Source organism: Ranitomeya variabilis, chromosome 8, assembly GCF_051348905.1.
Source record: "Ranitomeya variabilis isolate aRanVar5 chromosome 8, aRanVar5.hap1, whole genome shotgun sequence".
NCBI lineage: Eukaryota > Metazoa > Chordata > Amphibia > Anura > Dendrobatidae > Ranitomeya > Ranitomeya variabilis.
The window spans coordinates 165,656,850-165,684,810 of record NC_135239.1 but is presented as its reverse complement, the minus strand read 5'-3'; the positions used below and the strand labels follow the sequence as shown (position 1 = coordinate 165,684,810).

The 27,961-nt window shown below is 42.7% G+C and overlaps 1 protein-coding gene across 2 annotated transcripts in view; it reads left to right on the top strand.

The window, feature by feature from the left end:
* Positions 1-25,256, top strand: part of CENPP (centromere protein P) — a 392,292-nt gene extending 367,036 nt beyond the window's left edge. Inside the window, exons 7-9 of one of the 2 annotated variants that reach the window (XM_077276602.1) lie at positions 11,009-11,088; positions 14,938-15,029; positions 24,926-25,256. In XM_077276602.1, the coding sequence (XP_077132717.1) occupies positions 11,009-11,088; positions 14,938-15,029; positions 24,926-25,059 (306 nt within the window). In that variant the 3' untranslated portion in view covers positions 25,060-25,256. The remainder of the gene's footprint in view (positions 1-11,008; positions 11,089-14,937; positions 15,030-24,925) is intronic. The other variant, XM_077276603.1, reaches the window with a different exon arrangement.
* Positions 25,257-27,961: the final 2,705 nt, after the last annotated feature.

Sequence of the window (27,961 nt, the reverse complement as noted above, 5' to 3'; positions counted from 1 at the left end):
AACAGAAATAAACACTTGAAATAGATCACTCTGTTTGTAATGACTATATAATATAGGAGTTTCACTTTTTGTATTGAAGAACTGAAATAAATTTACTTTTTTATCTAATTTTGTGAGATGCACCTGTGTGTGTCTATATATATATATATATATATATATATATATATATATAATTATTATTTATTATAGCGCCATTTATTCCATGGCGCTTTACATGTGAGGAGGGGTATTAAGTACAATAATCTTGAATAATACAAGTCACAACTGGTACAGGAGGAGAGGACCCTGCCCGCGAGGGCTCACAATCTACAAGGGATGGGTGAGGATACAGTAGGTGAGGATAGAGCTGGCCGTGCAGTGGTTTGGTCAATCGGTGGTTACTGCAGGTTGTAGGCTTGTCGGAAGAGGTGGGTTTTCAGGTTCTTTTTGAAGGTTTCGATGGTAGGTGAGAGTCTGATATGTTGTGGTAGAGAGTTCCAGAGTAGGGGTGATGCGCGAGAGAAATCTTGTATGCGATTGTGGGAAGAGGAGATAAGAGGGGAGTAAAGAAGGAGATCTTGTGAGGATCGCAGGTTGCGTGCAGGAAAGTACCGGGAGACAAGGTCACAGATGTATTGTGGATGGCTTTGTATGTCATGGTTAGGCTTTTGTACTGGAGTCTCTGGGTAATGGGGAGCCAGTGAAGGGATTGACAGAGAGGGCAGGCCGGGGAATAGCGGGGGGACAGGTGGATTAGTTGGGCAGCCGAGTTTAGATTAGATTGGAGGGGTGCGAGAGTGTTAGAGTGGAGGTCACAGAGCAGGAGGTTACAGTAGTCGAGGCGGGAGGTGATGAGGGCATGGACTAGGGTTTTTGCATATTCTTGGTTTAGGAATGTGCGGATCCGTGAAATATTTTTGAGTTGAAGGCAGCAGGAAGTGGAAAGGGCTTGGATATGTGGTTTGAAGGAGAGATCAGTGTCAAGGATTACCCCGAGACAGCGAGCTTATGGGACTGGGGAGAGTGGGCAGCCATTTACTGTAATGGATAGGTTCGTTGGGGGGGTCGCGTGAGATGGGGGAAAGACAATGAATTCTGTTTTGTCCATGTTAAGTTTTAGAAATCTAGCGGAGAAGAAGGATGAAATAGCGGATAGACATTGAGGGATTCTGGTTAGTAGGGTGGTGATATATGGTCCAGAGATGTAGATCTGTGTGTTGTCAGCATAGATATGATACTGAAATCCATGAGATTCTATGAGCTGTCCCAGGCCAAAAGTGTAAATGGAGAAGAGCAGGGACCCTAGAACTGAACCTTGCGGGACTCCGACAGATAGGGGGCGAGGTGAGGAGGTGGTGTGTGAGTGGGAGACGCTGAATGTCCGGTCAGTTAGGTATGACGAGATCCAGGATAGGGCCAAGTCTGTGATGCCAAGGGATGAGAGGGTCCGCAGCAACAGGGAATGGTCCACTGTGTCAAAGGCCGAGGACAGGTCCAGGAGGAGGAAGATAGAGTAGTGTCACTTGCTCTTGGCGGTTAATAGGTCATTGGTGACCTTAGTTAGGGCAGTTTCAGTGGAGTGGTGTGACCGGAAGCCTGATTGTAAGCGGTCGAAGAGGGAGCAGGAAGATAGATGGGAGGACAGTTCAAGATGGACGTGTTGTTCCAGTAGTTTTGAGGCATAGGAGAGAAGTGATATAGGGCGATAGCTAGATACAGAGGATGGGTCAAGAGAGGGCTTTTTGAGGATAGGTGTGATTGAGGCATGTTGAAAGCTGAAGGGGAAAACACCAGTTATTAGTGATAGGTTGAAGAGATGGGGTTAGGGTTGGGATGAAGACTGGCAAGGTTTGGGATGAAGTGGGAAGGGATCGGGTCAAGTGCACAGGTGGTGAGATGTGTATATATATCTATTACGTTTTAAAAATTACAAAACTAAAAGTGGGCTGATACAGAAGTTTGGGCACCCTGCATGGTTGGTACCTATAACTCCAATGTATGACTCCGCCGGAAGAAGGCACTTACCCGAAACACGCGTAGAGGTCGTGGCACCGAAGGTCTTAGGTAATTACCATCAATTCTCTTGTTCCTTACCCTTTGATCTTATAGTTGATTCACCAATGGCCTTACTCCTTCACTTATGAAATTACTTGGCATATATGTGAAGTTTTACTTGCTATTATGGGCATTTTGGACTCACTTTTGTGCCTCTGACCTGCGGTTCCACTCTTTTGGTCATTTTTATTGTTATTTACCCCTTTTTGCTCATTATCTTTATTGCATTTAAAATAATGTTTTAATATTTTTGTCAATAAATATACTTTTTATCTCATTTAGGTTCTTGATGTGTGTTCCTCTCCATATGTTTCACATGGTTAGTACCTAGCAGCACCCCCTTTTGCAAGTTTTGTGGCTTGTAAATGCTTTTTGCAGCCGGCCAAGAGTCTTAAAATTCTTGTTTGATCGATTTTAATCTATTCTACTTTGGAAAATTCTTTCAGTTCTGCGAGATTCCTGGATCATCTTGCATGCCCTGCTATTTTGAGGTCTAGCCACAGATTTTCAGTGATGATCAAGGGACTGTGAGGGCCATTGTAAAATTTTCAGCTTGCGCCTTTTGAGGTCATCTATTGTGGATTATGACATGTGTTTAGGATCATTCTCCATTTGTAGAAGCCATCCTCTTTTCAACTTCAGCTTTTTTTACAGATGTGTTATATTTGCATCAAGAATTTTTTGACATTTCATTGAATCCATTCTTCCCTCTACCAGTGAAATGTTCCCCGTGCCATTGGGTGCAACACAACCCCAAAGCATGATTGATCCACCCCCATGCTTAATGGTTGGCAAGATGTTCTATTCCTGAAATTCTGTGCCCTTTTTTCTCCACACATACCTTTAATCATTGTGGCCAAAGAGTTCTATTTTAACTTCATCGGTCCACAGGATTTGTTTCCAAAATGCATCAAGCTAGTTTAGATGTTCTTTTGCATACTTCTAACTCTGAATTTCATGGTGAGGACACAGAGGAGTTTTCTTCTGATGACTCTTCAATATTTGTGGAGGCGTCTCTGAACAGTAGAACAGTGTACCACAACTCCAGAGTCTGCTGACTCTGACACTCTTTACCCCTTAGACACATTCATGCCGAAGTAGAACGTCAAGAATAACAGAACAATTCAAAATATTTAACTATATGTTCCCCAAAGACTATATCAAAGGGATATCACTAATTGCACAAGTAATAGATGTTTTTTAAACTTTGAAGATTATTCTACACAAAACTTTTTCAATCGTTGGTCACTGAAATAATAGAGAACTGCAAGGTTTGAGAAGGGTCAGAACCTGACAACATGTCAAAACCACTGACGTTCATTATCAATGATGAGAAGGAGGAGCAAAGTAGAAGGTAAAAGAAGGTCAAATCTTAACGTTTCCAAAAATCTATATTCTAATACTGTAATTAGTTCCAGAAAACAGACGGGTTCTCTTTCAAGTTTACTAGGTTATATTAAAATATATTTCTTTGAAGTCTGCTCAAAAAAACACATCCACTAAACTTTAGCCAGACCAGGCAGCATTCAGAGCATTCTCTATGTGCCGCCATTACAAGATACAGATGGCATGACCCTTGTCTTAACCAAGAGATGGTATCATTTTAAAGATGGTGTAATTAAATGGGTTGTCCTCCGCTCTGGTCTTTGTTTCAGAGGTGCAGAGGTCACATGATGACAACAGTGCACAAATCACTGCTGCAGCCAATCTCTAAGTTCTGTGACTTGTACCATTTACATAGGCAGAGCTGATAAGTGATTGGCTGCAGTGGTGATCTGTGCTGTAGTTATAATGTTATTGCTAATGTCACTAAAGAACCTCTTTTAGTTTTGGCACCTTGGTGGAACATCACCGATCATACATAACTTCTCATATGGAACTTCCACGTGTTCATCACTAAATATATAGGTGAAGTTGACAGATATTGTAGTGGTGTTTTTGACCTACATACTAGGCATTATTACACCTGGGGCACATATTTTATTTTGGTGCCCCTCCTCTAAAAAGTATCACATAGGGGTTCCAGGATGCTGACGTGTACACTGATATATGAATCCGCAGACCTGGCACTGCTGCTGGTATCAGCTTCTCCTCCCTGACATGCAAAATCAGTTTGATGCCAAAATCCTATGTAAGCCTGTTAATAAACCTGTGTCTTGGCTGCTTTATCCACTGGCAACCTCCACACCCTGCCTCTGGGACATCGGCCTTGCCAGTCCTCTGTCCCTAGCTGTGCCCCAGAACTAGATGCCAGTAGGCATTAATTAGAACTGAGTAGAGGTATAATACATAAAAACTCTGGTGTGTAAGGTAAACCTTGGTGTCTTTATAAAGGGGTAAATTGCATATCCCCCAAACCATCGTAAAAGCTTTTTGTATACCACTTTTAGATGATTGATGATATGTATATGTTGTGTACACTCTGTTGTACTGTGATCCACAGTATGGTTGTTTGTCCTGTAAGCACTGGCTTTGTTGGGTTGTCCAGGACTGCTGTAATGATAGCTTCTGGCTGTCTCATTGTTAGCGTAGGTGCCATGATCTGCTTGGGTCCAGGAAAGATCCTGACATAGATGTGTGGGCTAGGGCGCAGAAGTATTGCTCCATTGCACTGGTAGGTTGGGGCAGAGACATGAAAGGGCAACATCTACCAAGACATGTCAATGGGCTGAAAGCAAATGTCTGGAGCAAGTGACTGCCCGAGTAAAAGCAGCAAGTTGTTCACTTTGAGAGTCAAGCAGGGAGGCTCAGACGTGCCAGAACATTGTCTTGGACAGTAAGTGGATGAATTGGTGAATAGGGTACCTTAGAAACTGGGTGGTCCATCTGATATTTAAGCCTGAGAGGAGCCATCTCTATGGCTATTTGGGATTTATAAGCTTCCCATATACAGAATAAGATCAACTGATATCAATGGGTTTGGCCAACAGTCTACTGTGTATGGAGACCCCAGGCAGATGATCAAGGTTTGGGAATGTTTGGATTTTTGACTGGCGATAATTTTGTCCTACCAAAGATTAACAGCTTTCAGAGATGTTTGGCAACGGAGCTCTCTTAAAAAACAATTAGGGGTCGGCAGTGGAAGCGCTCCTATGTATGGGAGGGACAGTCGAGCTAGCTGCCGGCCAAACAGTCGGGTGAACTATCATATGGTAAACAGCCATGTAAGGTGTATGGTGGGCTTTAGCCTTCAGCTATGTGAGATTTAGTGACCAGCAGCAGCGTGTCTGCACTGTGACCTGTAAGATCAAGTTCTCTGTAGTCAATAAATTGGTGGACTCCAGAAGGAGAATGTTAGCCAATAGATAGCTGAGAAGTTATCCCTTCTCCTGTATGAAATGTAAGGTTTGTATTGTACAGTATACAGCAAGTCGAAGTTGTGTCAAGTTAAAGTGGTCAATTTCAGGATCCCATTGACCTGTGTGACAAAAAAGTTAATCTGTGTGAAGTTCTGCTACGGGAGGACTACTAAAACCTACAGAGAAAATTAGTCCTGATCCACTACATCTTATGCAAACATATACTGTATTTACTTCATTACTTCCTAAAAAATTCTAACAATCTCTTTAAAAAAAATGAATCAAAAGCACTGGAAACAAAATGGGTTCAGTTGCACTATCTTCAAAGGATGCTGAAAAGACAGGAATCGATTGCTGCAGTTTATTGGTCAACGCGTTTCGAGGTTTCAAACTTCTTCATCGGTGGTCTTGTCCTCATGAAAAAGGTACCATAACAGGAACAGACCCAACAAAGACTCTTAACATCCATTATGTACCAACATAATGGATGCAAACAGTCTTTGTTGGGTCTGTTCCTGTTATGGTACCTTCACTTTTTTTTTTCTCCAGTGTGATAGTGAGACGTGCATCTATCTGATATTCATATTCTTGAAAACTGGATGGTGCATGAAAGATGTATAAAGTTGGTACAAAATACATATAAAAAAAATAATATTACACCAATGTGCAGGTCTGTGCATACAGACCTGATTATATTACAGGGTGTAACTAAGGACTAGGGATGAGCGGACCCGTGGAAGTTCGGGTTCTGGAACCCGACCTGAACTTTATTCCAAAGTTCGGTTCAGGAACCAGAACTGTACCCGCACTTAAACCAGAACCTGTATCCCCTTTAAAACAATGGGGACATGAACTTTTGAGCTGGTAAATTCTCTCTCTGCATCGGACTGCCGGGACAAGCCTTTGATTAGTATTTAGCATCAGACCCTATCTGTTCAGTACAAGCGCCGAACTTTTACTTTCGGGTTTGTTCATCTCTACCAAGGACCAGTAGAAGGAAAGTCTATGGAAGTCTTTTGGAGCTACATTGTACAATACTTACCCTACATTTATACTAGATTTATACATGATTTTGTATGTAAATAGTAAATGGGTGTATAATTTTATTTTCTGACATTCTATAAATTCTCTGTACTGGTACTCACTGCACATACACTGTGTTCCAAATTATTATGCAAATAATATTTCCTCATATTTTCTCTAAATTACCTATCTGAATTGCAGTCATTGTTATTTTCCAGTCATCTACTATTCTAGTATAATTGCAATGTTTTGGAACAAACTGCCTATGAAAACAGTATCTTTTTAGAAAAAATAAAAACTCAAAATGCATGTTCCAAATTATTATGCACAGCAGAGTTTTCAACCTTTTTTTTTATTTTGAAAAAAAAAAGGTCAATTGTGAGGTTATAAGCATTATCAGCTTATTACAAAATGAAATCAAACAGTTTTCAAGTGAAACCTTTATTCTAGGTGATGTTACATTTGCACATAGGACCCCTTGTTCGAAAGAAGCTTCTGAACGCTCTCGTGCATTGAATTTGTCAGTTTTTGGATGGTTTCTGCTTCAATTGTTTTGCATGTGGACAGAATACCCTCCCAGAGCTGTTGCTTAGATGTGAACTGCCTCCCGCCATCATAGACACTCCTTTTGATGATGCTCCAGAGGTTCTCAATGGGGTTGAGGTCAGGGGAAGATGGTGGCCACACCACAAGTTTGTCCTCTTTATGCCCATAGCAGCCAGAGATGCAGATGTGTTTTTTGCAGCATGAGACGGTGCATTATCATGCATGAAAATGATCTTGCTGCGGAAAGCACGGTTCTTCCTCTTGAACCATGGCAGGAAGTGTTGCTTTAGAAACTCCACATAGATTATGGAGTTCATCTTTACCCCTTCAGGGATCATAAAGGGGCCTACAATCTCTCTCCCCATGATTCCAGCCCAAAACATTACTCCACCTCCTCCTTGTTGGCGCCTTAGCCGTGTTTTCATGGGGTGTCCATCAACCAACCATCCTCCACTCCATCCATCTGTACCATCGAGCGTTGCACGGCACTCATCGGTGAACAAAACAGTTTGGAAGTCAGTCTTCATGTATCGTTTGGCCCACTGGAGCCGTTTCTGCTTGTGTGCAGTGGATAGAGGTGGTCAACAGGATGGCTTACGCACAGCTGCAAACCTCTGAAGGGCCCTGCATCTTGTTGTTCTGGGGACGTTGGAGGCACCAGCAGCTTCAAAAACTTGTCTGCTGCTATGACAAGGCATTTTTGCAGCTGCTCTTTTAACCTTATGCAATTGCCTGTTGGAAAGGGTCCTCAATTTTTCCTTATCAGCACGCACACGTGTGTGCTGGGAATCCGCTACATACTTCTTGATTGTGCGATGATCAAGATGAAGTGTCTTGGCAATGTTGATTGTAGTCATACCTTGACCTAAATACTCCACAATTTGTTGCTTCTCAGCAGCCGACACATCCTTTTTCTTTCCCATTTTGGCCAAAAATGTAGGCTGCTTAATAATGTGGAACAGCCTTCTTAAGTAGTCTTGCCTTTATTTGGACACACCTGCCAAACTAATTTGCACAGGTATCTGCAATTGCTTTCAGTGATATAAAGAGCCCTGACACATCACCATCAGTGAGTTTAAATGACAAACAAAAAAATTCTAACCTTATCACTCCTAAACTCTATGTGCAGAATAATTTGGAACACAGTGTACATCAGAAGATCAAAAGAAATGTAAAATCAACTGAGTACATAATTTTATAGGTTTAGGGTTAGTGCAAAAAATGATGCAGATTTGCATAAGGGAGTTGCTGCAAAATTGCATTGCAAAATTGGAAACCATTAGCCTAAGTTGATATGTGGTGAGTTTCAAACATTATTCACATTTCTGGACAATTTCTGCTGTAAATGTTCCCAGCATCTCGTAAAACCTCATCCAGATTGCTGGTACCTAAAAGTGCTGAAACATTATTTGAAATTCATTCCATGCCATGCAAAATCTGTACCCACCTAGCTCACTTCTCAGATCATCGACACAGGTTTATGGGTAGGAAATGATTGTAACTGACGTGCTTTGCATGCAGTACTGTACTGAAATGGCCGATGCTCCTGCATGGTGTCCCCTTCTCCCTCCATGCAGGGACGCCAGCTTACTCACTGCCCCGATCCTGCGATGTGGTTCCCTGACATGCTCCTGCTACTTGCTGGTGTTAACACCACAGTTCACGACAGCGCACTTAGTGCACAAGCTCCCCTGCTCTTAAAGGGTCAGCGCGCATATAGTAAATGCCCTCGGCTTGTTGCTGAGAGGCATTTAGTATAGTGTGTACACCTGTGGGATGGCTCCTAGTCAATTGCTGGGAGTGATCTTGTGTGGGGGACTCCCTGTTCTGTGGGGAGTCGCCAAGCATTGAGGGCAGTCATTAGGTAGTGTGGTGTTCTACCAGTGCAGTTGTGAAGTTCCCTGGTCCTGTTGCGGCCAGTTCCTGAATTTTGTCTCATGATCCCGGTGAGGTCAGTCTGGTTCCCGAAGTCCCCTGGTCCCGGTGTGACCAGCACCTGAACATTGTCCACTGGTCCTGGAGTGGCCAGTCCTGAATCCAAAGTCCCCTGGTCCCTGTGTGGCCAGCCCTGCAACATTTGTCCCTCGGTTCGTGTGCGGCCATTCCCTGATCCAGTATCGTAGACTGGTGTGTCTGAACATAGCCCTAACCAGTGTCCCTGACCCCTGGGGTCAGCAGCTACAGTACCGGGTTCTGCCTAGGAGTGGTTCCTATCTGCAGCCCAGCTTGTCTCCACCATCAGGAGCTCCGGTGAATACCAGGTAGCCGCTTAGCTATGCCGCTTCCTCCGCAGCCCCCCCCCCCCCCCCCCCCCGGCCCTGTGGCACAATGGGTTCACATATCCACGTGCGCCACCATTTGGCGTAACACATTTAGGCATGTGGACTTGTACCGAGGTCCCCTTTTCAGAATTTCTCTCTGTCTGCCTGTCTTTGCCCATCCATGTATTGGAGGGCTGGCCATTAATTTTGGTAGTCCACATGTGACTATAGTTTTCCTCTGAATCCCCCTCTGCTGTGGAAATGTATATTGTTATATAAATGGAATTGTGACAGTCTTTTCTGAATTATGTTCCATTATTTATGATGATTATAGTCGAGAAGTAGACACCAATTGCTGGGATTAGGCAGTGTTAGTGAGCCAACGCCTCAGAATGTCTCCTTAGGATCACTCCAGGGTGGTACATTCACGTAGACAGCATGTATATGAGTTGTAAGAATTGGAGCACTCACCCGGATCCTTGCTGATGTGCAGTTCATCATTCCATTGTAGGAGATGACATCAAAAACCTCTTAAAGTGCGGTGGCAGGGGAGCTCTGCAGGTGAGAGAGCCCGACGGACTACGGACTAAAGTCACCTGGCTAAAAGAAAGAAGGCCAACGGGCAATTTCCGCTGTGGAAATTGCTCCTTCTGCCTTCTCATCTCACTTGTAAAATTCTGAAAGTAGGTGCGATAACGCATAAGTTGCACCCCTGACCGGCATGGACCCATAGAAGTGCTAAGAGGGCGCGAAACGGCTGGAGTCCGTCAGGCTCCCTCACCTGCAGAGCGCCCCTGTCACCTGCACACCGCACTTTAAGATGTTTTTGATGTCATCTCCTACAATGGAAGAATAAAATGCTCATCAGCAAGGATCCGGGTGAGTGCTCCAATTCTTTCATCTCATATTTATGATGATGTTACCAGCCCAGACGCTTTGTGGTTTCCAGTTAGCTGCACAAAAATACCTGTTGGTTGATAAACATGATGACAGAAAGCATGACATCCCTGGAGGAGTGATCACTTTCATACTGCCAATATGACGTCGTAGATGTACATCTGTTATAATGCCTAAAGAATTCCTCAGCCGCCACCAAACAAATGGCAGTGTTCATATCATGGAGGTCAGGGCGGTGACTAGGGCAGGGCTACAGCGCCACCTAGTGTCACTGAGCAATACTGTATGTATGAACAATTTGGTGAAAGGTCCTCATTAACTCATTTCTCAGCCAACAACATATACACTAGACGGCAAATAGTGCAATATTTTTAATGAAGCCCAATTGCAAAAATGTTGAGCCAAATCTACATGCATTCTTTAATTTAAAAAAATGACCCCAAAAGTTTCCATATTTTTAAAGTGTATGTCTGGAAAGGAGTGAAAAGATCTCTTCTGATTCTTCCCCGCACTTATGAATCTGGATTAAATATATAATCTCTTTTTCTTTTTAAATCGCAAATTGGGTCAGTAGGCATATGCTTAAAGACTAAACTGTGTTTTATTTTTTTAATAAACACGATCTTGGGCTTTTAGCTTAATAGCTATGCGTCAATTTATCTTAAAAAATATATGGGAGAGATCTCCTCTGTTCTTTGTTTGTCGCCGCTGGTTTTTTTTTCCAACTTCTTATGTGACTCTGGCTTAATGGTACAAAAGATACCAAATGAAGCAGGTCGCCAAAGAAGAATCTTTACAGGAGTATCTACTTTTTTTTCAAATGCAAAATTGATTAATTAGTCATACACATCAAGATAAAAGTTTTTATTAAAGAAAAAGCCTTTATTCAAAAAGAATAATTCTATATGACTTGATATTCCTGAAAACCCAATTTGTGTTTCTTTTCAGGTTAAATACCCACTCGCAGTTGGACTTCCGCTGGGGTCTTCAGCTGATTACATGGTTCTTATGAACCCAGAGCTTCCCGGGTATGTAAAATAAAATAAAAAAATGTTTCCTTTTGCATTTTATTTCTCATATATTGGAAACATTTATTCAGTTACCAATATATGACATTGAATCCCTAGCCTTGTAGTAGTTCATTAATGTGTCACCTCACCATGGACTGCGAAAAAAATAAAGCACTGCAGTAACCAACGCAGCACTGTCAATGTCTGTGCAGCCTTGTCCAGCACTGCATCTCGGCCCCATTCAGCCACCATCAATGGAAAACCTCTAGCTTGGTTTCTTCCACAAGTTTACCCTCCGTAGAATCATATGCAGGATTCACTAACCCATCTCAGACAGATGTCTGTCCAGCCTGTTTGAAGACTTCCATTGAAGGAGAACTCACCACCTCTCGTGGCAGCCTGTTCCACTCATTGATCACCCTCACTGTCAAAAACTTTTTTCTAATATCTAATCTGTATCTTCTCCCTTTCAGTTTCATTCCATTGCTTCTCGTGTTTCCATGTGCAAATGCGAATAAGGATGATCCCTCTACACTGTGACAGCCCTTCAGATATTTGTAGACCGCTATTAAGTCTCCTCCCTTCTTTTTTGCAAGCTAAACATTCCTAAGGCTGTGTGCACACGATGCGGAATTAGTGCGGATCCGCAGCATATTTTTCCGCATAGAAACACTGCAGTTCTACACAGTGATGTACAGTACAATGTAAATCAGTTGGAAAAAAAAGCTGTGCTAATGGTGCAGAAAAATCCGCATGAAAACCGCTGCGGATCAAAAGAAGTAGCATGCTACTTCTTTTGTGCGGAACTGCAGCGTTTCTGACCCCTTTCATAATAGAAATCCGCAGGGGTAAAAACCACACAAAATTCGCATCAATTCCACATCAAAACTGCACAAAATCCGCACCTGCAGTTTCTGCCAAGAGATGCGGATTTTGTGCGGAAAATTCTGCACCCCAATCTGCAACATGTGCACATAGCCTAAATCCTTTAATCGTTCCTTGTAGGACATACTTTGCAGTCAGCTCATCATCCTGGTAGCTCTTCTCTGAACTTGCTCCAGTTTTTCAAAGTTTTTTTTTAAATGTGGTGCCCAGAACTGGACACAGTATTCCAGATGAGGCCTGACCGAGGAGTAGAGGGGGATAATTACTTCACGTGATCTAGACTCTATGCTTCTCTTAATACACCTTAGAACTGTGTTTGCCTTTTTTGCTGCTGCATCACACTGTTGACTCATGTGCAGGTTGTGATCTATTAGTATACCCAAGTCTTTTTCACACGTGCTGTTGCTTAGATATATTCCTCCCATTCTGCAGATATAATTTTCATTTTACTTGCTCAGATGTAGAATCTTGCATTTCTCCATTAACCCCTTCATGACCTTGGGATTTTCAGTGTTCGTTTTTCACTCCCCTCCTTCCCAGAGCCATAACTTTTTTATTTTTCCGTCAATATGGCCATGTGAGGGCTTATTTTTTGCGAAACAAGTCGTACTACTTTTGAACGACATCATTGGTTTTAGCATGTTGTGTACTAGAAAACGGGAAAAAAATTCCAAGTGCGGTGAAATTGCAAAAAATGTGCAGTCCCACACTTGTTTTTTTTTTTGGCTTTTTTGCTAGGTTCACTAAATGCTAAAACTGACCTGCTATTATGATTCTCCAGGTCATTACGGGTTCATAGACACCTAACATGACTAGGTTATTTGTTGTCTAAGTGATGAAAAAAAATTCCAAAAAATTGCGCCATTTTCCGATACCCATAGCGTCTCTATTTTTCATGATCTGGGGTCGGTTGATGGCTTATTTTTTGCGTGCCGAGCTGGCGTTTTAAATGATACCATATCGGTGCAGATACGTTCTTTTGATCGCCCGTATTGCATTTTAATGCAATGTCGTGGCGACCAAAAAAAGTAATTCTGCCATTTCAAATTTTTTTATCGCTACGCTGTTTAGTGATCAGGTTAATGCTTTTTTTTATTGATAGATCGGGCGATTCTGAACGCGGCGATACCAAATATGTGTAGGTTTGATTTTTTTTATTGATTTATTTTGAATGGGGCGAAAGGGGGGTGATTTAAACTTATATTTTTTTTATTTTTTGCACTTTTTTTTTACTTTTGCCATGCTTCAATAGCCTCCATAGGAGGCTAGAAACTGGCACAACGCGATCGGCTCTGCTACATAGCAGCGATCATCAGATCGCTGCTATGCAGCAGAAATGCAGGTGTGCTATGAGCGCCGACCACAGGGTGGTGCTCACAGCTACCGGGGATCAGTAACCATAGAGGTCTCAAGGACCTCTATGGTTACTATTCAGAAGCATCGCTGACCCCCGATCATGTGTCGGGGGTCGGCGATGCGCTCATTTCCGGTCGCCCGGCCGGAAGCGCCGGTTAAATGTCGCTGTCAGCGTTTTGACAGCGGCATTTAACTAGTTAATAGGCGCAGGCGGATCGCGATTCTGCCCTCGCCTATTGCGGGCACATGTCAGCTGTTTAAAACAGGTGACATGTCCCGGCTTTGATGCGGGCTCACCGCCGGAGCCCTGCATCAAAGCGGGGGATCTGACCTCGGACGTACTATCCCTTCCGAGGTCAGAAAGGGGTTAAATAACATTCTATTAGTCACTTCCTATTCTTCTAGCTTATTTAGATCCATCTGAATTCCTTCTCTGTTTTCTCCAGTGTTAGCCATCCCTCCTAGCTTGGTATAATCTGCAAATTTGATCATTTTACCTTCAGTTCCCTTATCTGGATCATTTATAAAAAATATTGAACAACACTGGGGCCAAGACAGAGCCTTGCGGTACCCCACTTGAAACACTCTTCCAATTGGATGTCCAACCATTTATTACCAATCTTTGAGTACGACCACTGAGCCAGTTATGAATCCACCTAACCATAGCCGTGTCAATCCCACTGGTGCTACTGAATTGAATGTATTAAAATAGATATTTGTTGAAATATTGTACCAACACACCTGCTTTTAAAGGAAAAGCTATTATCAGAAAATTCCTTATTGTTTAACCCTTTCCGACTTTGGGCGTAATAATACACCCACGTCAGACTCCCTCCCTTTGATGTGGGCTCTGGCACTGAGCTCACAACTTTCCCAGCACATGTCAACTGTTTTGAACAGCTGACATGTTCCTCTAACAGCCGAGGGTGGAATCGCAATCCAACTGTGGCTGTTAACCTGTTAAATGCTGCTGTCAATCTGACAGTGGCATTTAACTCGCGCTTACGGCAAGCAATCTCTCAGCCCAGAATGACTGTTCAAAGTAAGTCCCACCGATCAGTACATCATGGCGGGGCCAATCATTTCTATACAGCTTCCCACCTGCTTGTGTAATATAAATGAATTGTTTTTTTCTCATGTGTCATCCGTCTTTATACAGCTGCAGTTCCCTACTGTCCAGAATTGTAATGTATCCACAAAAATCAGATGCTGTATGGTGGCTCCATATAGAATCTGATTTTCTTGTTTTTTTGCACACCTGTAGACTCATCTGCCACACAGAACAAACTAATGCTGGGATTGTTCCATGCGCAGATTTGGTTTGTGTAAAAAAAACAAAAAAAACCACACATCTACATTATCCCATTGAATAACATTGGTCTGAGCGCCGTCCGTTTTTTTTTTTTTTTTTTTTAACAGCAACCATTGGACTGAAAATATGGTCGTGTGAATTTGGCTTGACTGAGACGTGGTGGGCTTTTCTACAGCCTTTCTCACCATTACTAAGCATTGATGGATATTAATAATTACAAGGAAACACTATTTCTGGCGTTATTTATTTATTGTGCTGATTGTTTATGTTGGTGTAATATTGGTGATAGTTTGCCTTTTTTATTCTTCGTATAGGTGTGAATTGATACTTGTATGGAAAATAACCATAAATGAAGATGGGTCGGTCACGCCAGTATTGGATTTATTGCCAAAGATACCAGAACAAGGTAATGCGGAAAAATCCAGAGTAATTTTATATAAAAACGTTGTTGCAACGTGTAAACATGAATCCTTTAGCACAAAACCCCCACATAGATTTTCCAGTGCTGGCAAGTGTTTTCAGTGGGGATAGAAGAGTCTGCTGCTAAATCCAAAAGGAAATCTGCATGGAACAGTTTTCAATCTGGTTCAGCATTGTAAATCACGGGGCCCGATTCGTCAAGACCGGCAAGGTTCATATCGGCCTTGATGAGGAGGCGTGCTGGAGTAGACGCTCCTGGTTCATGAATCCGGAGTGTCTGACGAGTGGCGTGCGCCACCCCAGAAATGTTATGCCAGTCAAGGAATGGACTGGGATTTCTGGAGTAGGGAATGTCACAGCTCGTCTTGGATTAGTGACATCCTGACACTTCTGAAACGTGCGTCAGGGTGTGCACCGCACCAGTGACCGTGAACTGCACAGGTGACTTTGTGCCCATGCCCACACTGTTCCATTCTATTCTGCATTTAGCATGTAGTGGTATCTCTTATTACCCTCACCAATAAAGGTATTTTAGCCTTAACTTTATTGTCCTAATCTTTTCCTTTTCGAGGGTTCTTTCTTTTTGGTCTTTTCTGATTTGAAAACAACAGTATCACTGTGCTTGATTGGCAGCAAACTCTCCTGACCTTAACCCAATAAAGAATCTATGGGGTATTGGAGGAAGATGAGAGACACCAGACCTATCAATGCAGACTAGCTGAAGGCTGCTATCAAAGCAACCTGGGCTTCTATAACCCCTCAGCAGTGCCACAGGCTGATCGCCTCCATGCCACGCCGCAGTAATTGATGCAAAAGGAGCCCCAACCAAGAACATACATTTCAGTAGGCCAACATTTCAGATTTTAAAATCATTTTTCAAGTTGGTGTTATAAAGTATTCTAATTTTCTGAGATTATGGCTTACAGTCAATGAAAACCCAAAAGTCATTATCATCAACCTTAACAGAAATAAACACTTGAAATAGATCACTGTGTGTAATGACTCTATATAATATATGAGAGTTTCACTTTTTATATTGAAGAACTGAAATAAATTAACTTTATGATGATATTCTAATTTTGAGAGATGCACCTGACATAGATGTATACATACATACAAACACAGTGAAGGAAATAATTATTTGATCCCTTGCTGATTTTGTAAGTTTGCCCACTATCAAGGACATGAACAGTCTATAATTTTAAGGGTAGGTTAATTTTAACATTGACAGATAGAATATCAAAAATAAAATCTAGAAACTCACATTGTATAAATTATATAAATTTATTTACATTTTGCAGTGATAAATAAGTATTTGATTCCCCTACCAACCATTATGGGTATATGCACACGTTGCGGATTCCATTGCGGATTTTTCCGTACAGATTTTGCAAAATCCGCAAGTAAAACCACCTGCGTTTTAGCCGCCGATTCACCACGGATTTAGTGCAGTTTTTGTGCAGATTTCACCTGCGGATTCCTATTAAGGAATAGGTGTAAAACGCTGTGGAATCCGCACAAAGAATTGACAAGCTGTAAAAAATAAACCGCTGCAATTCTGCCCTGAATTTTCTGCAGCATGTGCACAGCGGATTTGGTTTTCCATAGCTTTACATGCTACTGTAAAACGCATGGAAAACGGCTGCAGATCCACAGCGTCAAATCTGCCAAATCCGCAACGTGTGCACATACCCTAAATGTTCTGGCTCATACAGACCAGTTAGACGCTACTAATCAACTTATTACCTGCATTAAAGACAGCTGTCTGAAATAGACACCTTTATAAAAGACTTCTGTCCACAGACTCAATTAATCAGTCAGACCCTAACCTCTGCAACATGGGCAAGACCAAAGAGCTTTCTAAGGATGTCAGGGACAAGATGATAGACCTGCCCAAAGCTGGAATGGGCTACAAAACCATAAGTAAGACGCTGGTGGAGAAGGAGACAATCTGGGGCACCATGCGAAACCTCACCTCGTGGGGTATCCTTGATCATGCGGAAGATAAGAGATCAGCCTAAAACTACACGGGGGTAACTTGCTTATGATCTCAAGGCAGCTGGGACCACAGTCACCAAGAAAACCATTGGTAACACATTACGCAGTAAAAAGTTTAAAATCCTGCAGTGCCTACAAGATCCTCCTGCTCAAGAAGGCACATGTACAGGCCGATCTGAAGTTTGCCAAAGAACACTTGGATGATTCTGTGAGTGATTGGATGAAGGTGCTGTTGTCAGATGAGAAAAAAATTTAGCTCTTTGGCATTAACTCAACTCGCCGTGCTAGGAGGAAGAGAAATGCTGCCCATGACCCAAAGAACACCATTCCCACTGTCAAGCATGGGGGTGGAAAAATTATGTTTTGGGGGTATTTCTCTGCTAATGGCACAGGACTACTTCACCGCATCAATGGGAGAATGGATGGATCTATGTACTGTAAAATCCTAAGTGACAACCTCCTTCCCTCCGCCAGGACATTAAAAATGAGTCATGGCAGGGTCTTCCAGCAAGACAATGACCCAAAATATACAGCCAAAGCAACAAAGGAGTGGTTCAAAAAGAAAAACATTACGGTCATTGAGTGGCCTAGCCAGTCTCCAGACCTTAATCCCATAGAAAACTTATGGAGGGAGTTGAAGCTCCGAGTTGCCAAGCGACAGCCTCAAAATCTTAAAGATTTAGAGATGATCTGCAAAGAGGAGTGGACCAAAATTCCATCTGACGTGCGCAAACCTCATCATCAACTACAAAAAACGTCTTGACTGCTGTGCTTCCCAACAAGGGTTTTGCCACCAAGTATTAAGTCTTGTTTGTCAGAGGGATCAAATACTTATTTCTCACTGCAAAATGCAAATTTATATAATGATTTTCTGGATTTTATTTTTGATATTCTGTCTCTCAATGTTAAAATTAACCTACCCTTAAAATTATAGATAAAATATATATATACACATACAGTACAGACCGAAAGTTTGGACACACCTCATTTAAAGATTTTTCTGTATTTTCATGACTATGAAAATTGTACATTCACACTGAAGGCATCAAAACTATGAATTAACACATGTGGAATTATATACTTAACAAAAAAGTGTGAACCAACTGAAAATGTCTTTTATTCTAGGTTTTTCAAAGTAGCCACCTTTTGCATTGATGACTGCTTTGCACACTCTTGGCATTCTCTTGATGAGCTTCAAGAAGTAGTCACCATAATGGTTTTCACTTCACAGGTGTGCCCTGTCAGGTTTAATAAGTGCGATTTCTTTCCTTATAAATGGGGTTGGGATCATTAGTTGTGGTGAGCAGAAGTCTGGTGGATACACAGCTGATAGTCCTACTGAATAGACTGTTAGAATTTGTATTATGGCAAGAAAAAAGCAGCTAAGTAAAGAAAAACGAGTGGCCATCATTACTTTAAGAAATGAAGGTCAGTCAGTCCGAAAAAATTGGGAAAACTTTGAAAGTGTCCCCTAGTGCAGTGGCAAAAACCATCAAGCGCTACAAAGAAACTGGCTCACATGAGGACCGCCCCAGGAAAGGAAGACCAAGAGTCACCTCTGCTTCTGAGGATAAGTTTATCCGAGTCACCGGCCTTAGAAATCACAGGTTAACAGCAGCTCAGATTAGAGACCAGGTCAATGCCACACAGAGTTATAGCAGCAGACACATCTCTACAACAACTGTTAAGAGGAGACTTTGTGCAGCAGACCTTCATGGTAAAATAGCTGCTAGGAAACCACTGTTAAGGACAGGCAACAAGCAGAAGAGACTTGTTTGGGCTAAAGAACACAAGGAATGGACATTAGACCAGTGGAAATCTGTGCTTTGGTCTGATGAGTCCAAATTTGAGATGCCTGGTTCCCACCATGAAGCATGGAGGAGGTGTGATGGTGTGGGGGTGCTTTGCTGGTGACACTGTTGGGGATTTATTCAAAATTGAAGGCATACTGAACCGGCATGGCTACCACAGCATCTTGCAGCGGCATGCTATTCCATCCGGTTTGCGTTTAGTTGGACCATCATTTATTTTTCAACAGGACAATGACCCCAAACACACCTCCAGGCTGTGTAAGGGCTATTTGACCAAGAAGGAGAGTGATGGGGTGCTACGCCAGATGACTTGGCCTCCACAGTCACCAGACCTGAACCCAGTCGAGATGGTTTGGGGTGAGCTGGACCGCAGAGTGAAGGCAAAAGGGCCAACAAGTGCTAAGCATCTCTGGGAACTCCTTCAAGATTGTTGGAAAACCATTCCCGGTGACCAACTCTTGAAGCTCATCAAGAGAATGCCAAGAGTGTGCAAAGCAGTCATCAAAGCAAAAGGTGGCTACTTTGAAGAATCTAGAATATAAGACATATTTTAAATTGTTCAACAATTTTTTGTTAAGTATATAATTCCACATGTGTTAATTCATAGTTTTGATGCCTTCAGTGTGAATGTACAATTTTCATAGTCCTGAAAATACAGAAAAATCTTTAAATGAGAAGGTGTGTCCAAACTTTTCATACGGGCATTTCACACAAATGTGAAAATGTAGAATAAGGAATTTTACTCCGAGTCATACAGAACAGATATAAAATAATATTTACATCCAGGCACTTACCGCTGACGTCTCGTCTGATTAGAGCCATTTTCTCCTGTTTCTTCTCCATCTGGTCAGACCTTCATGTCGACATCTCCCAGCCACGACTCGTCTTGTCACAAAGATCTTCGCAGCCCTGAAAAAAACAGTCACATACATTGTATACATACATGTCTCCCTCGCAGTGCGCCGGACTACAGATATATACCGCATCATTAATATACTATTAGTCACGCATCAATCAAAATATAAAAGTGATAAGCAGCACTGTGTCCCCCATTAACTATAATCTGACTCCCAATAAGATAAACTTTTCAGTCTCCGTGACTGTCCCCAATTAACTGTAAGGCTGTGTGCACATGGATAGTTTGCAAGGTTTTACAGTACAAGCAGAGTGAGTGAGATCCCTGAAGTCACATGTACACTCTGCTTATTTTGTCTTTGCAGATTTGAAGCAGATTAAAATCTGCATAATGTCAATTCTTGCAGCATATTTCACCCCTACTAATGAGTAGAGGAAAATACGTAACAAAAGCATGGCAAAAAATAAATTTTTTACGCAACCTTCTTTCTGCCAACACATTAGAATATGCTGCAGAATTTTCTCCTGCAAATCCTGAACATGTGCACATAGCCTTAGTCTCTGTCCTGTGTCCCCCATTCATTATAAGTCCTTGATAGAATCATAATGAATTTGGAAGTGGGAGAAGAAGCGATCAGATAATAAGCATCCTCCACCACCTCCCAATTTATTACAAGTCCCTGACAGCATCTTCTCCCATCTTTCAATTCATTATAAAGGGTCCCATGCGCCTTATCACCTCCTCTCCCACTCCTCAATAAATTTTAAGTCCCTGATAGTGTCCACCCCCATCTTACAATTCATTATGACACTATCAGGGCTTAGCACTTTACTCCACCACCTACCGTAATTCATTTTACATCCATATCTAACATCCGCCTCCCCTGTTTATAAGTCCAAAATAAGTCCCCCTGACGCCCATTCCAATTCCCCACCCCATATTTGTTTTCCCCCACCACCCCTCAGTGTCTTCTCCACCAGCCTCATTACTGTTCTCCCCAACTACACCTCAGTGTCCTCACCCCCACCTCCATCATTGTTCTCCCCACACCTCAGTGTCCTCTCCACCACCCCGTCATTGTTCTCCCCATCATACCTCAGTGTCCTCACCCCCACCTCCATCTCCATCATTGTTCTCCCCACACCTGTGTCCTCTCCACCACCCCGTCATTGTTCTCCCCACCATACCTCAGTGTCCTCTCCACCACCCTGTCATTGTTCTCCTCACGTCAGTATCCTCTCAACCAGCCCCATCATTGTTCTCCCCAGTGTATTGGATAAAAAACCAAAACACACCACCACTCACCTCTCTGCCATTCCCCGCAGCATCGTCGTCAACTTTCTCTTGAGTTTTGACACAGTTGTACTCTGCATGCTGATGTCATCAAGCCGCGTGTGCCTGTCTCAGACAAAAAGCACCGGGCAAGAAGCAGAAGATGGAATCCTGCAGCTCCACTGCCATTTTCTCCTGCCTGCTGTGTATGATGAGGGCAATCTGGCCATGGACCCCCTGAGCCTCGGGCTCCGAGAAACAGGCCAGATTGACCTCAGTATTAGCCTCCCTGCTCCACCTCCAGTGTCCTGTGCAGCTGCACCGGCTGTATGTCCGCCCCTGCCCAGACAGTCACCACGATGTAGAGATCAGGGCTGTGTGTGGCCATATCATCACTTACAGAACTCTTTATTCTCTCCGCAGGCATTTTTCGTTTTTGCACTTTGTTTTTCCTCCCATTTCTACAACAGCTATAACTTTTTTTTTCTGTTGATATAGTTGTATGAGGGCTTGTTATTTTGCAGGATGAGTAGTGGTTTTGAGTGATGCCATTAGTTTCATTTTTAACATTTACTTAGGAAATTGGAAAAAATCCAAGTGTAAAACTTTTGACCCCCCAAAAATGCAATTCCATCTAGTTTTTTTCACAGCGTACATTGTGTGGTAAATTTACTCCGAATCACGATTCTCCATTAAAGGGGTATTCCCATCTCCAAGAGCCTATCCCAATATGTAGTAGGTAATCAAGGGGCAATGGGGTCTGATCCGGTAGACACAATAAGGTTTTATTCAGATGAATAAACTAACTTGATTGCTCACATTCCATGCTTTCTCAATGGATACATCATCTGCAGCAGATCCACGGGTCAGCAAGTGACCCTTAGACATCAAGGAAAGGGATTGTTGTGGATAATTTCCGCACTGCTGAATGAACGGAGACGTATATCCCGGTGTGATGAGTTGAAATTTTATTCGATGCGTTTGGAAGTACAAAATTACTTCTTCCTCAGGGTATGACCACATGTGTACAAAAATTACTTCTTCCTTATGACCACATCTGGTCACATCCTGAGGAAGAAGTAATTTTGTACTTCCAAACGCGTTTAATATGTAGCAGGTGAAATAATATTAGCAAATATCTCCAATTAGAAATGTATTTGAGTTGCAATGTCTCTTTCCTCATGTGCAGAAATTGCAGGACCTCAGGTGTTTATAGATACGATCACTAGCAACTATCACTATATCAGTGGTTGTAACCATGGACACCTAAGGTCCTGCAATGCCTGCACATGAGGAAAGAGGCATAGTGAAGAAGAACTATACTACATTTCTAATTGGAAGTATTTGCTAATATTATTATTACACCTACTACAAATTGGGAACACCCCTTTATGTTAATGGTAATACCAAACTTTTTTTTTTTCTTTTTTTTTCATTTAAAGGGGTACTTTGAGAAATGTAATAAAAATAAGTACACTTAAATATTATACATTGTACTAAATGCCTGTATTTAGCCAAAAAAATTTGGAAAAAGGTAATCTTTAGTTAGTGCCCTTAGGATTTTAATCATGTCAGCTCCCAGCTGTGAGGTTGTAGGACGGGCTGCGTAAAGACATCTGCTCGAGACAGACATTGGGTGAGGGCAGCGTCCTGTCGGGTATCATGAACGCTCAGTCCTATGTTCATGAAACCTGACAGAACAAACGGAGGAGCGAGTGCGGAATAAAGCAGGAGATAAATGTTGTGTGTCAGCCAGAAAGGCGATCTCATCAGCCCGACAGGTTTGTGTGGGTGTCCTGAAGAAGGAGTCGGATGGACTCAATCGCGCTGACAAACCATCTTATCCTGAGATCTTGATTTTTTGCATTGCATTGAAAATCAGCAGCGCAGAGAAAACCCACCTGCCCTGGTATTCCAAAGAATCATACCATAGACTTTACACCGAAGAAAAAAGGGCTCTCTAGGGAAAACCATACTGCTGAAAGACCGAGAAAAATAAAAAGTGAACTGAACTTCAACAAATGTTACATAAAAAAAAAAAAAATCACAATCCAGGGAAACTCTTAGGGAAAAAAAAGGTAGTGTTATTCAGCAGCGTGCACTTTGCTGGTGTAAATTTCCTTCCAGATATGAACCTTCAAAGCAGTTTTTCACATCTGCAACGCGTGAATTCTCTCACTGTTTTTGCAGCATTCTTCACCCACTCAAATGAATGGGATGGGTGGAAGAAGGAGGAACACAGGTAAAAACACACTCAGCGGTTTTCCTACCAACACGAATATTTGCAGATTTTTCTGCTGCAAAAATCAAAATATGTGCACATATCTCAAAGCCCCATTCACACATCCGTGATTAAAACACGTACATGAAAAAATGGTACCATGTCATCAGTGGTTTTCACGGATGGATAAACAAAATACACAGCTTCTCCAATCCTTTACAATGTTAAATACGGATTGCTCACTGATTGTATCCATGTGCGTGGCGTTTTTCACAAGCCCATATACTTGTATTGACCATCTTCTTTGATACTGGAGTAACAGACATGTCTCAGTTTTTTCACAGTATACGAGTAGCACACGTCACTCAAGGTTCCTTGGTGGTGCACAAGTAAGGTTTCCAACCCGTCAGTAAATAATAAAGCACTTGGCACTCAAAGATTCATTTGCAAGATGACCGTAACAGTTTTGTTTATTTGTGCGACCAGTTCAAAAGATTTATAAACGTTTTCGGTCACAAGACCTTCATCAGAAACATCTCTTATGAGCGGCTTCTGGCAACACCGGCTCCCCAGCACCTCGGCATCCCAGATCTGGACACACTAGCGCCAGCTCCCTCCAGCGAGTTTTCGCTGTTCCCGTGCGCCCTACCTCTGATACACCCTCCAGGACCCCCGAGGTGTTTTTGCCAGGTTATATTTGTGCGCAGGTCTTTTGGGCCTATGCATCGCGCTGTCTTGCTTCCAGTTTCATAAGAGATGTTTCTGATGAAGGTCTTGTGACCGAAAACGTTTATAAATCTTTTGAACTGGTCGCACAAATAAACAAAACTGTTACGTTCATCTTGCAAATGAATCTTTGAGTGCCAAGTGCTTTATTATTCAGTTTTTTCACAGACCATGTAAAACTCACCGAGTAGTGATGAGTGAGTATACTCGTTGCTCCGGTGGTCTCCAAGTATTTGTTAGTGCTCGGAAATTTAGCTTTTGTCAATGCAGCTGCATAATTTGCAACTGCTAGACAGCTTGAATACATGTGGGGGTTGCCTGGTTGCTGGGGAATCCCCACATGTACTCAGCCTGGCTAGCAGCAGTAAATCATGCAGCTGCGTCGACAAACTAAATCTTCGAGCAGTCACAAATACTCGGAGGCCACCCGAGCAATGAGTATACTCGCTCATCACTATCACCGAGACATGAGAATAGCACCCTATACTATAATGGGAACAAGCTTGATCAGTGAAACAAAACAGATACACACTTATTTCTGAAGATATTGGGCTGATTCAAGACAGTCATTGTTCACATCGGTCTTGGAGAAAGAGTCTGCTGGAGTCAGACACGCCAGATACATTAAGACGCCCACACCATAAATGAAGAGTGTCTGATGAAGGGCGCGCAGCACGGCAGAAATCTTCAGTCAGGGACAGGAGTGAGAATTCTGGTGAAGGGAACAGCTGATCGTGAGAAATTAAAACAGGAAGTGGCTTTCCCCACACCCTTACCATCCATTTTGGCAGAGCTGGGAGGAACTGGTGAGAAAACCCAGAGTTTGGTTGCAGCTCCAAGTTGTGAGAAAGGTTTGCGACAGAATTCTGGTGTGAAAGCTTTGGTGGATCGGGCCCATTGGAACAATGAAATCAATGGTGCCAATAGTGTTCACCATAACTGTAGAGTCCAGACTAGGCCCACCTTACTAATAACTGATTTTTTTTTTTTTTGAATAGCAAAAGCTGTGGATAAATCTGGAGTAGTGGAAAATGCAGCTGTGAACTTCAAAACCCTCCTCCAAGCCAGCGGCCTTCAGGCAACCATCGAGAACATCATTCATTCATTCTGCATGGCGGGAGGCAGCGACTAGAAGGAAAGGTCTTCCAATGTTTTATTGACTATAAACCTTGTAGTTGCATCCGCCGTATAAACAATATACACAAGTCATGCGCTATGTACAGTAAATATGGCACATTGTACAGCATTGATCAACACATGGAAAATAAATACAATTGTTAAATACTAAAATGAGAAAATACAGAAAAATAAAAATCCAGATCAACTCTCTACATGGTTATCGATGACCAGAGTCAGCAGAACATGGACGCTCCCAAACACAATTCTGGTAACAGTAATCACATTAGATTTGTTGTTACTTGTGGGCCAAGTAAATACGGGCAGTGGGGTACACAGAGGGGCTCCGGACCCGGGAGCGGCCCTACAATGGAAAAGTGGACTTCCTCCGGTGTCCTCCCTGGTAAAGCCAATACACAGACTACGCTTAGTTACCAACTGACTAGAAGAGGAAAGATAAACTACGCTTAAAGGAATTTGTCAGCAGTTTCATGCTGCCTAAAAGGGTCCTTAAAGGGGTTGTCCATTGTCTATCTCTAGGTTTGCATCCTTGTAAAATAACACTTCTATTCACCTCCGATGCCTTCCAGTGGTGTCGACACTGGCTCTGATACAACCAAGTTACTGTTATGTCATAGCCAATGTCGACACTGCTGGAACGGCACCGGCGGTGTTATTATTTTACAAGGGGGTCACCTAGGAGTTCAGAAGGGGCTGACCGAGTAGTGGACAACTCCTTTAATTATAGAAGTATGTTTTAGACTTAAACCATGTAGAGTTTCACAGGGTAAAAAAAAGCAAGGCTGCGTTTCAGCATGGTGAGAAGTGAACCTAACAATGCCCACCTGGCTCCTCTTTGATGGATCTACAAAAGTAGGCGGACAATCAATCTGAGTGGGGAGAAGCCGCAGTCCGGACTTTTCTGCCTGCGCCCATCTCGTTTTTATCGTTTATCTGAAACATCACAGCACGCCAAACAGCCATCTGCAGGGAGGGATAATGGCGGCATGAAGCCAATAGAAAGTTCTCTTTAATATGATGGTATAATATTGCCAAATGGGTTTTCTAAAGCAAAGTATCCATAGCAGGGCGTCTGGCATAAGTGCGGCTTCTCTGGGGGGACGAGAACATCTGGGCACGTACCGCCGACTGATCTACACGAGCACAGAGCATTGGTTTATTCCTCCCGCAGGGGAATTAAATAGATCCTTAGCTTACGGCTGACTGCTGGGAATTTCCGCAGATTGACACCCTAGCATAAGATTCTTTTTGTTTGTGAACCCTTTTGACAAAAAGAGTTTTCCAAAGATGACTACCTTTTAAAAGGGTGGTTTTTTTTTCTTTTATCCACTGCACCTAAAGCCTCTCATACACAGTCGATAGCTGTCAGCTGAAGGATAGTTATTCTGATTATCCGGCTGACAGCCGAGCTCTCGTGGATGGCGAAGAGCGGTGTCCCCAGTGAGAGTTTCCACCTGACTGCTCTGATGGCGGCTTATAACAGGGAAAATACGAGGCTAGGCAGTTCACAATGGGGCAGGTTGGCTTTTTCTGTGTCCCAACATCTGTCAGCACATTAAATGGTCAGACACGGGCACCCATATCAGCGGGCTCATCGGTCTGATGTGTGCCTTACGGTACAGTCAGACGACCATATAAATCAGAGATCCCAGCGCTCGGACTGGCCGCACATGACCTCAGTATTAGTCTTACTTTAGCATTACACTACACGGTCTGAATCGGGGCTGTAGATACAAAAGGCAGGATCTTGAAGATGTATTAGGATAAAAACAAAACCGCGTGACGGTAGATATAATCTTTAAGAATAAAGACTGATATGTATATTCTGCTGAAGGCACGTCTACTGTGCCATTACACTCATATTCAACCCAATTATATGTATGGTAACTGCCCACAACCAATGTAACGTCCAGATGTCGAAAAACGATGTCATCTGTCAGCTCTTGTTCGGCATAAAGGGAACCCGATGCATTCCGAATCGGAAATGGATCCTGCTGTGGGCACATTACAGCCCCTGTGCCCGGAGAGGCAAAATGGGATTTCATGTAGTCCCCAGCACAAACCACTAATCCAGCCAAAGGTAACAATAGCTCCTTAGGATTTTATACACTGAGAACTTGTCATTAAACAGTATATTTCTCTGTTGGATCATGCGAAGCAGAACAATTTTTCAATTGTAATTATAGAAAAAAATGTGTGTATAGATATTGCAGTTACATATGTTACAGCGCCCCCTGCTGCTCTTTTGTCGTGATGAGTGAGCACGCTCAGGTGTGAACTTCGTGCTTGAAAAATATATTCCGAGTCCTCGCGCCTGCATGTGGATTGCTGAACAGCCACGAGACATGCAGCCACGGGGACTCGAGCATGCTCAGATAACACTTTATCCCAGCACGTTCGCTCATCACTACTCATTTTCCAATGGTTACACATGCACAGTCGCGTCTCATGGATCAGTATGTGCACTGCTGTTACGGAGGCCAGCTAATACAAAGGGGACAACATAAGCATCTAACAGCAAAATTGAGAGACAGGAGCATTTATAAAGGTTCCCATTCAAATAGAATTATTTTGTGTACCTTAGTGAGGAAACTATAAACAAAGAACCGCATTACCCACTTCTCTTAATTGCTCGGTCTCATTCCAAAATCTAAACCATGCAGAACTGGGAAAATTCTCTTTTTTTTTTTTTGCATAAAAAAACCTGTCACTTTAGTACAATTGTAAATGATAAAAATACAATTTCTGTAGGGTAATTTCAGGCCAGTAACGTAAACCCAAGCGGCCACTTTGCCTCCTCTTATCCATTAACTGCAGCAATGTTCCCTGTGTAATAGGGGAACTGTTCCCGCGGGTATTTCCGAGTTCTACTTCTAAGCTCTGAGTGACAAGGCCCA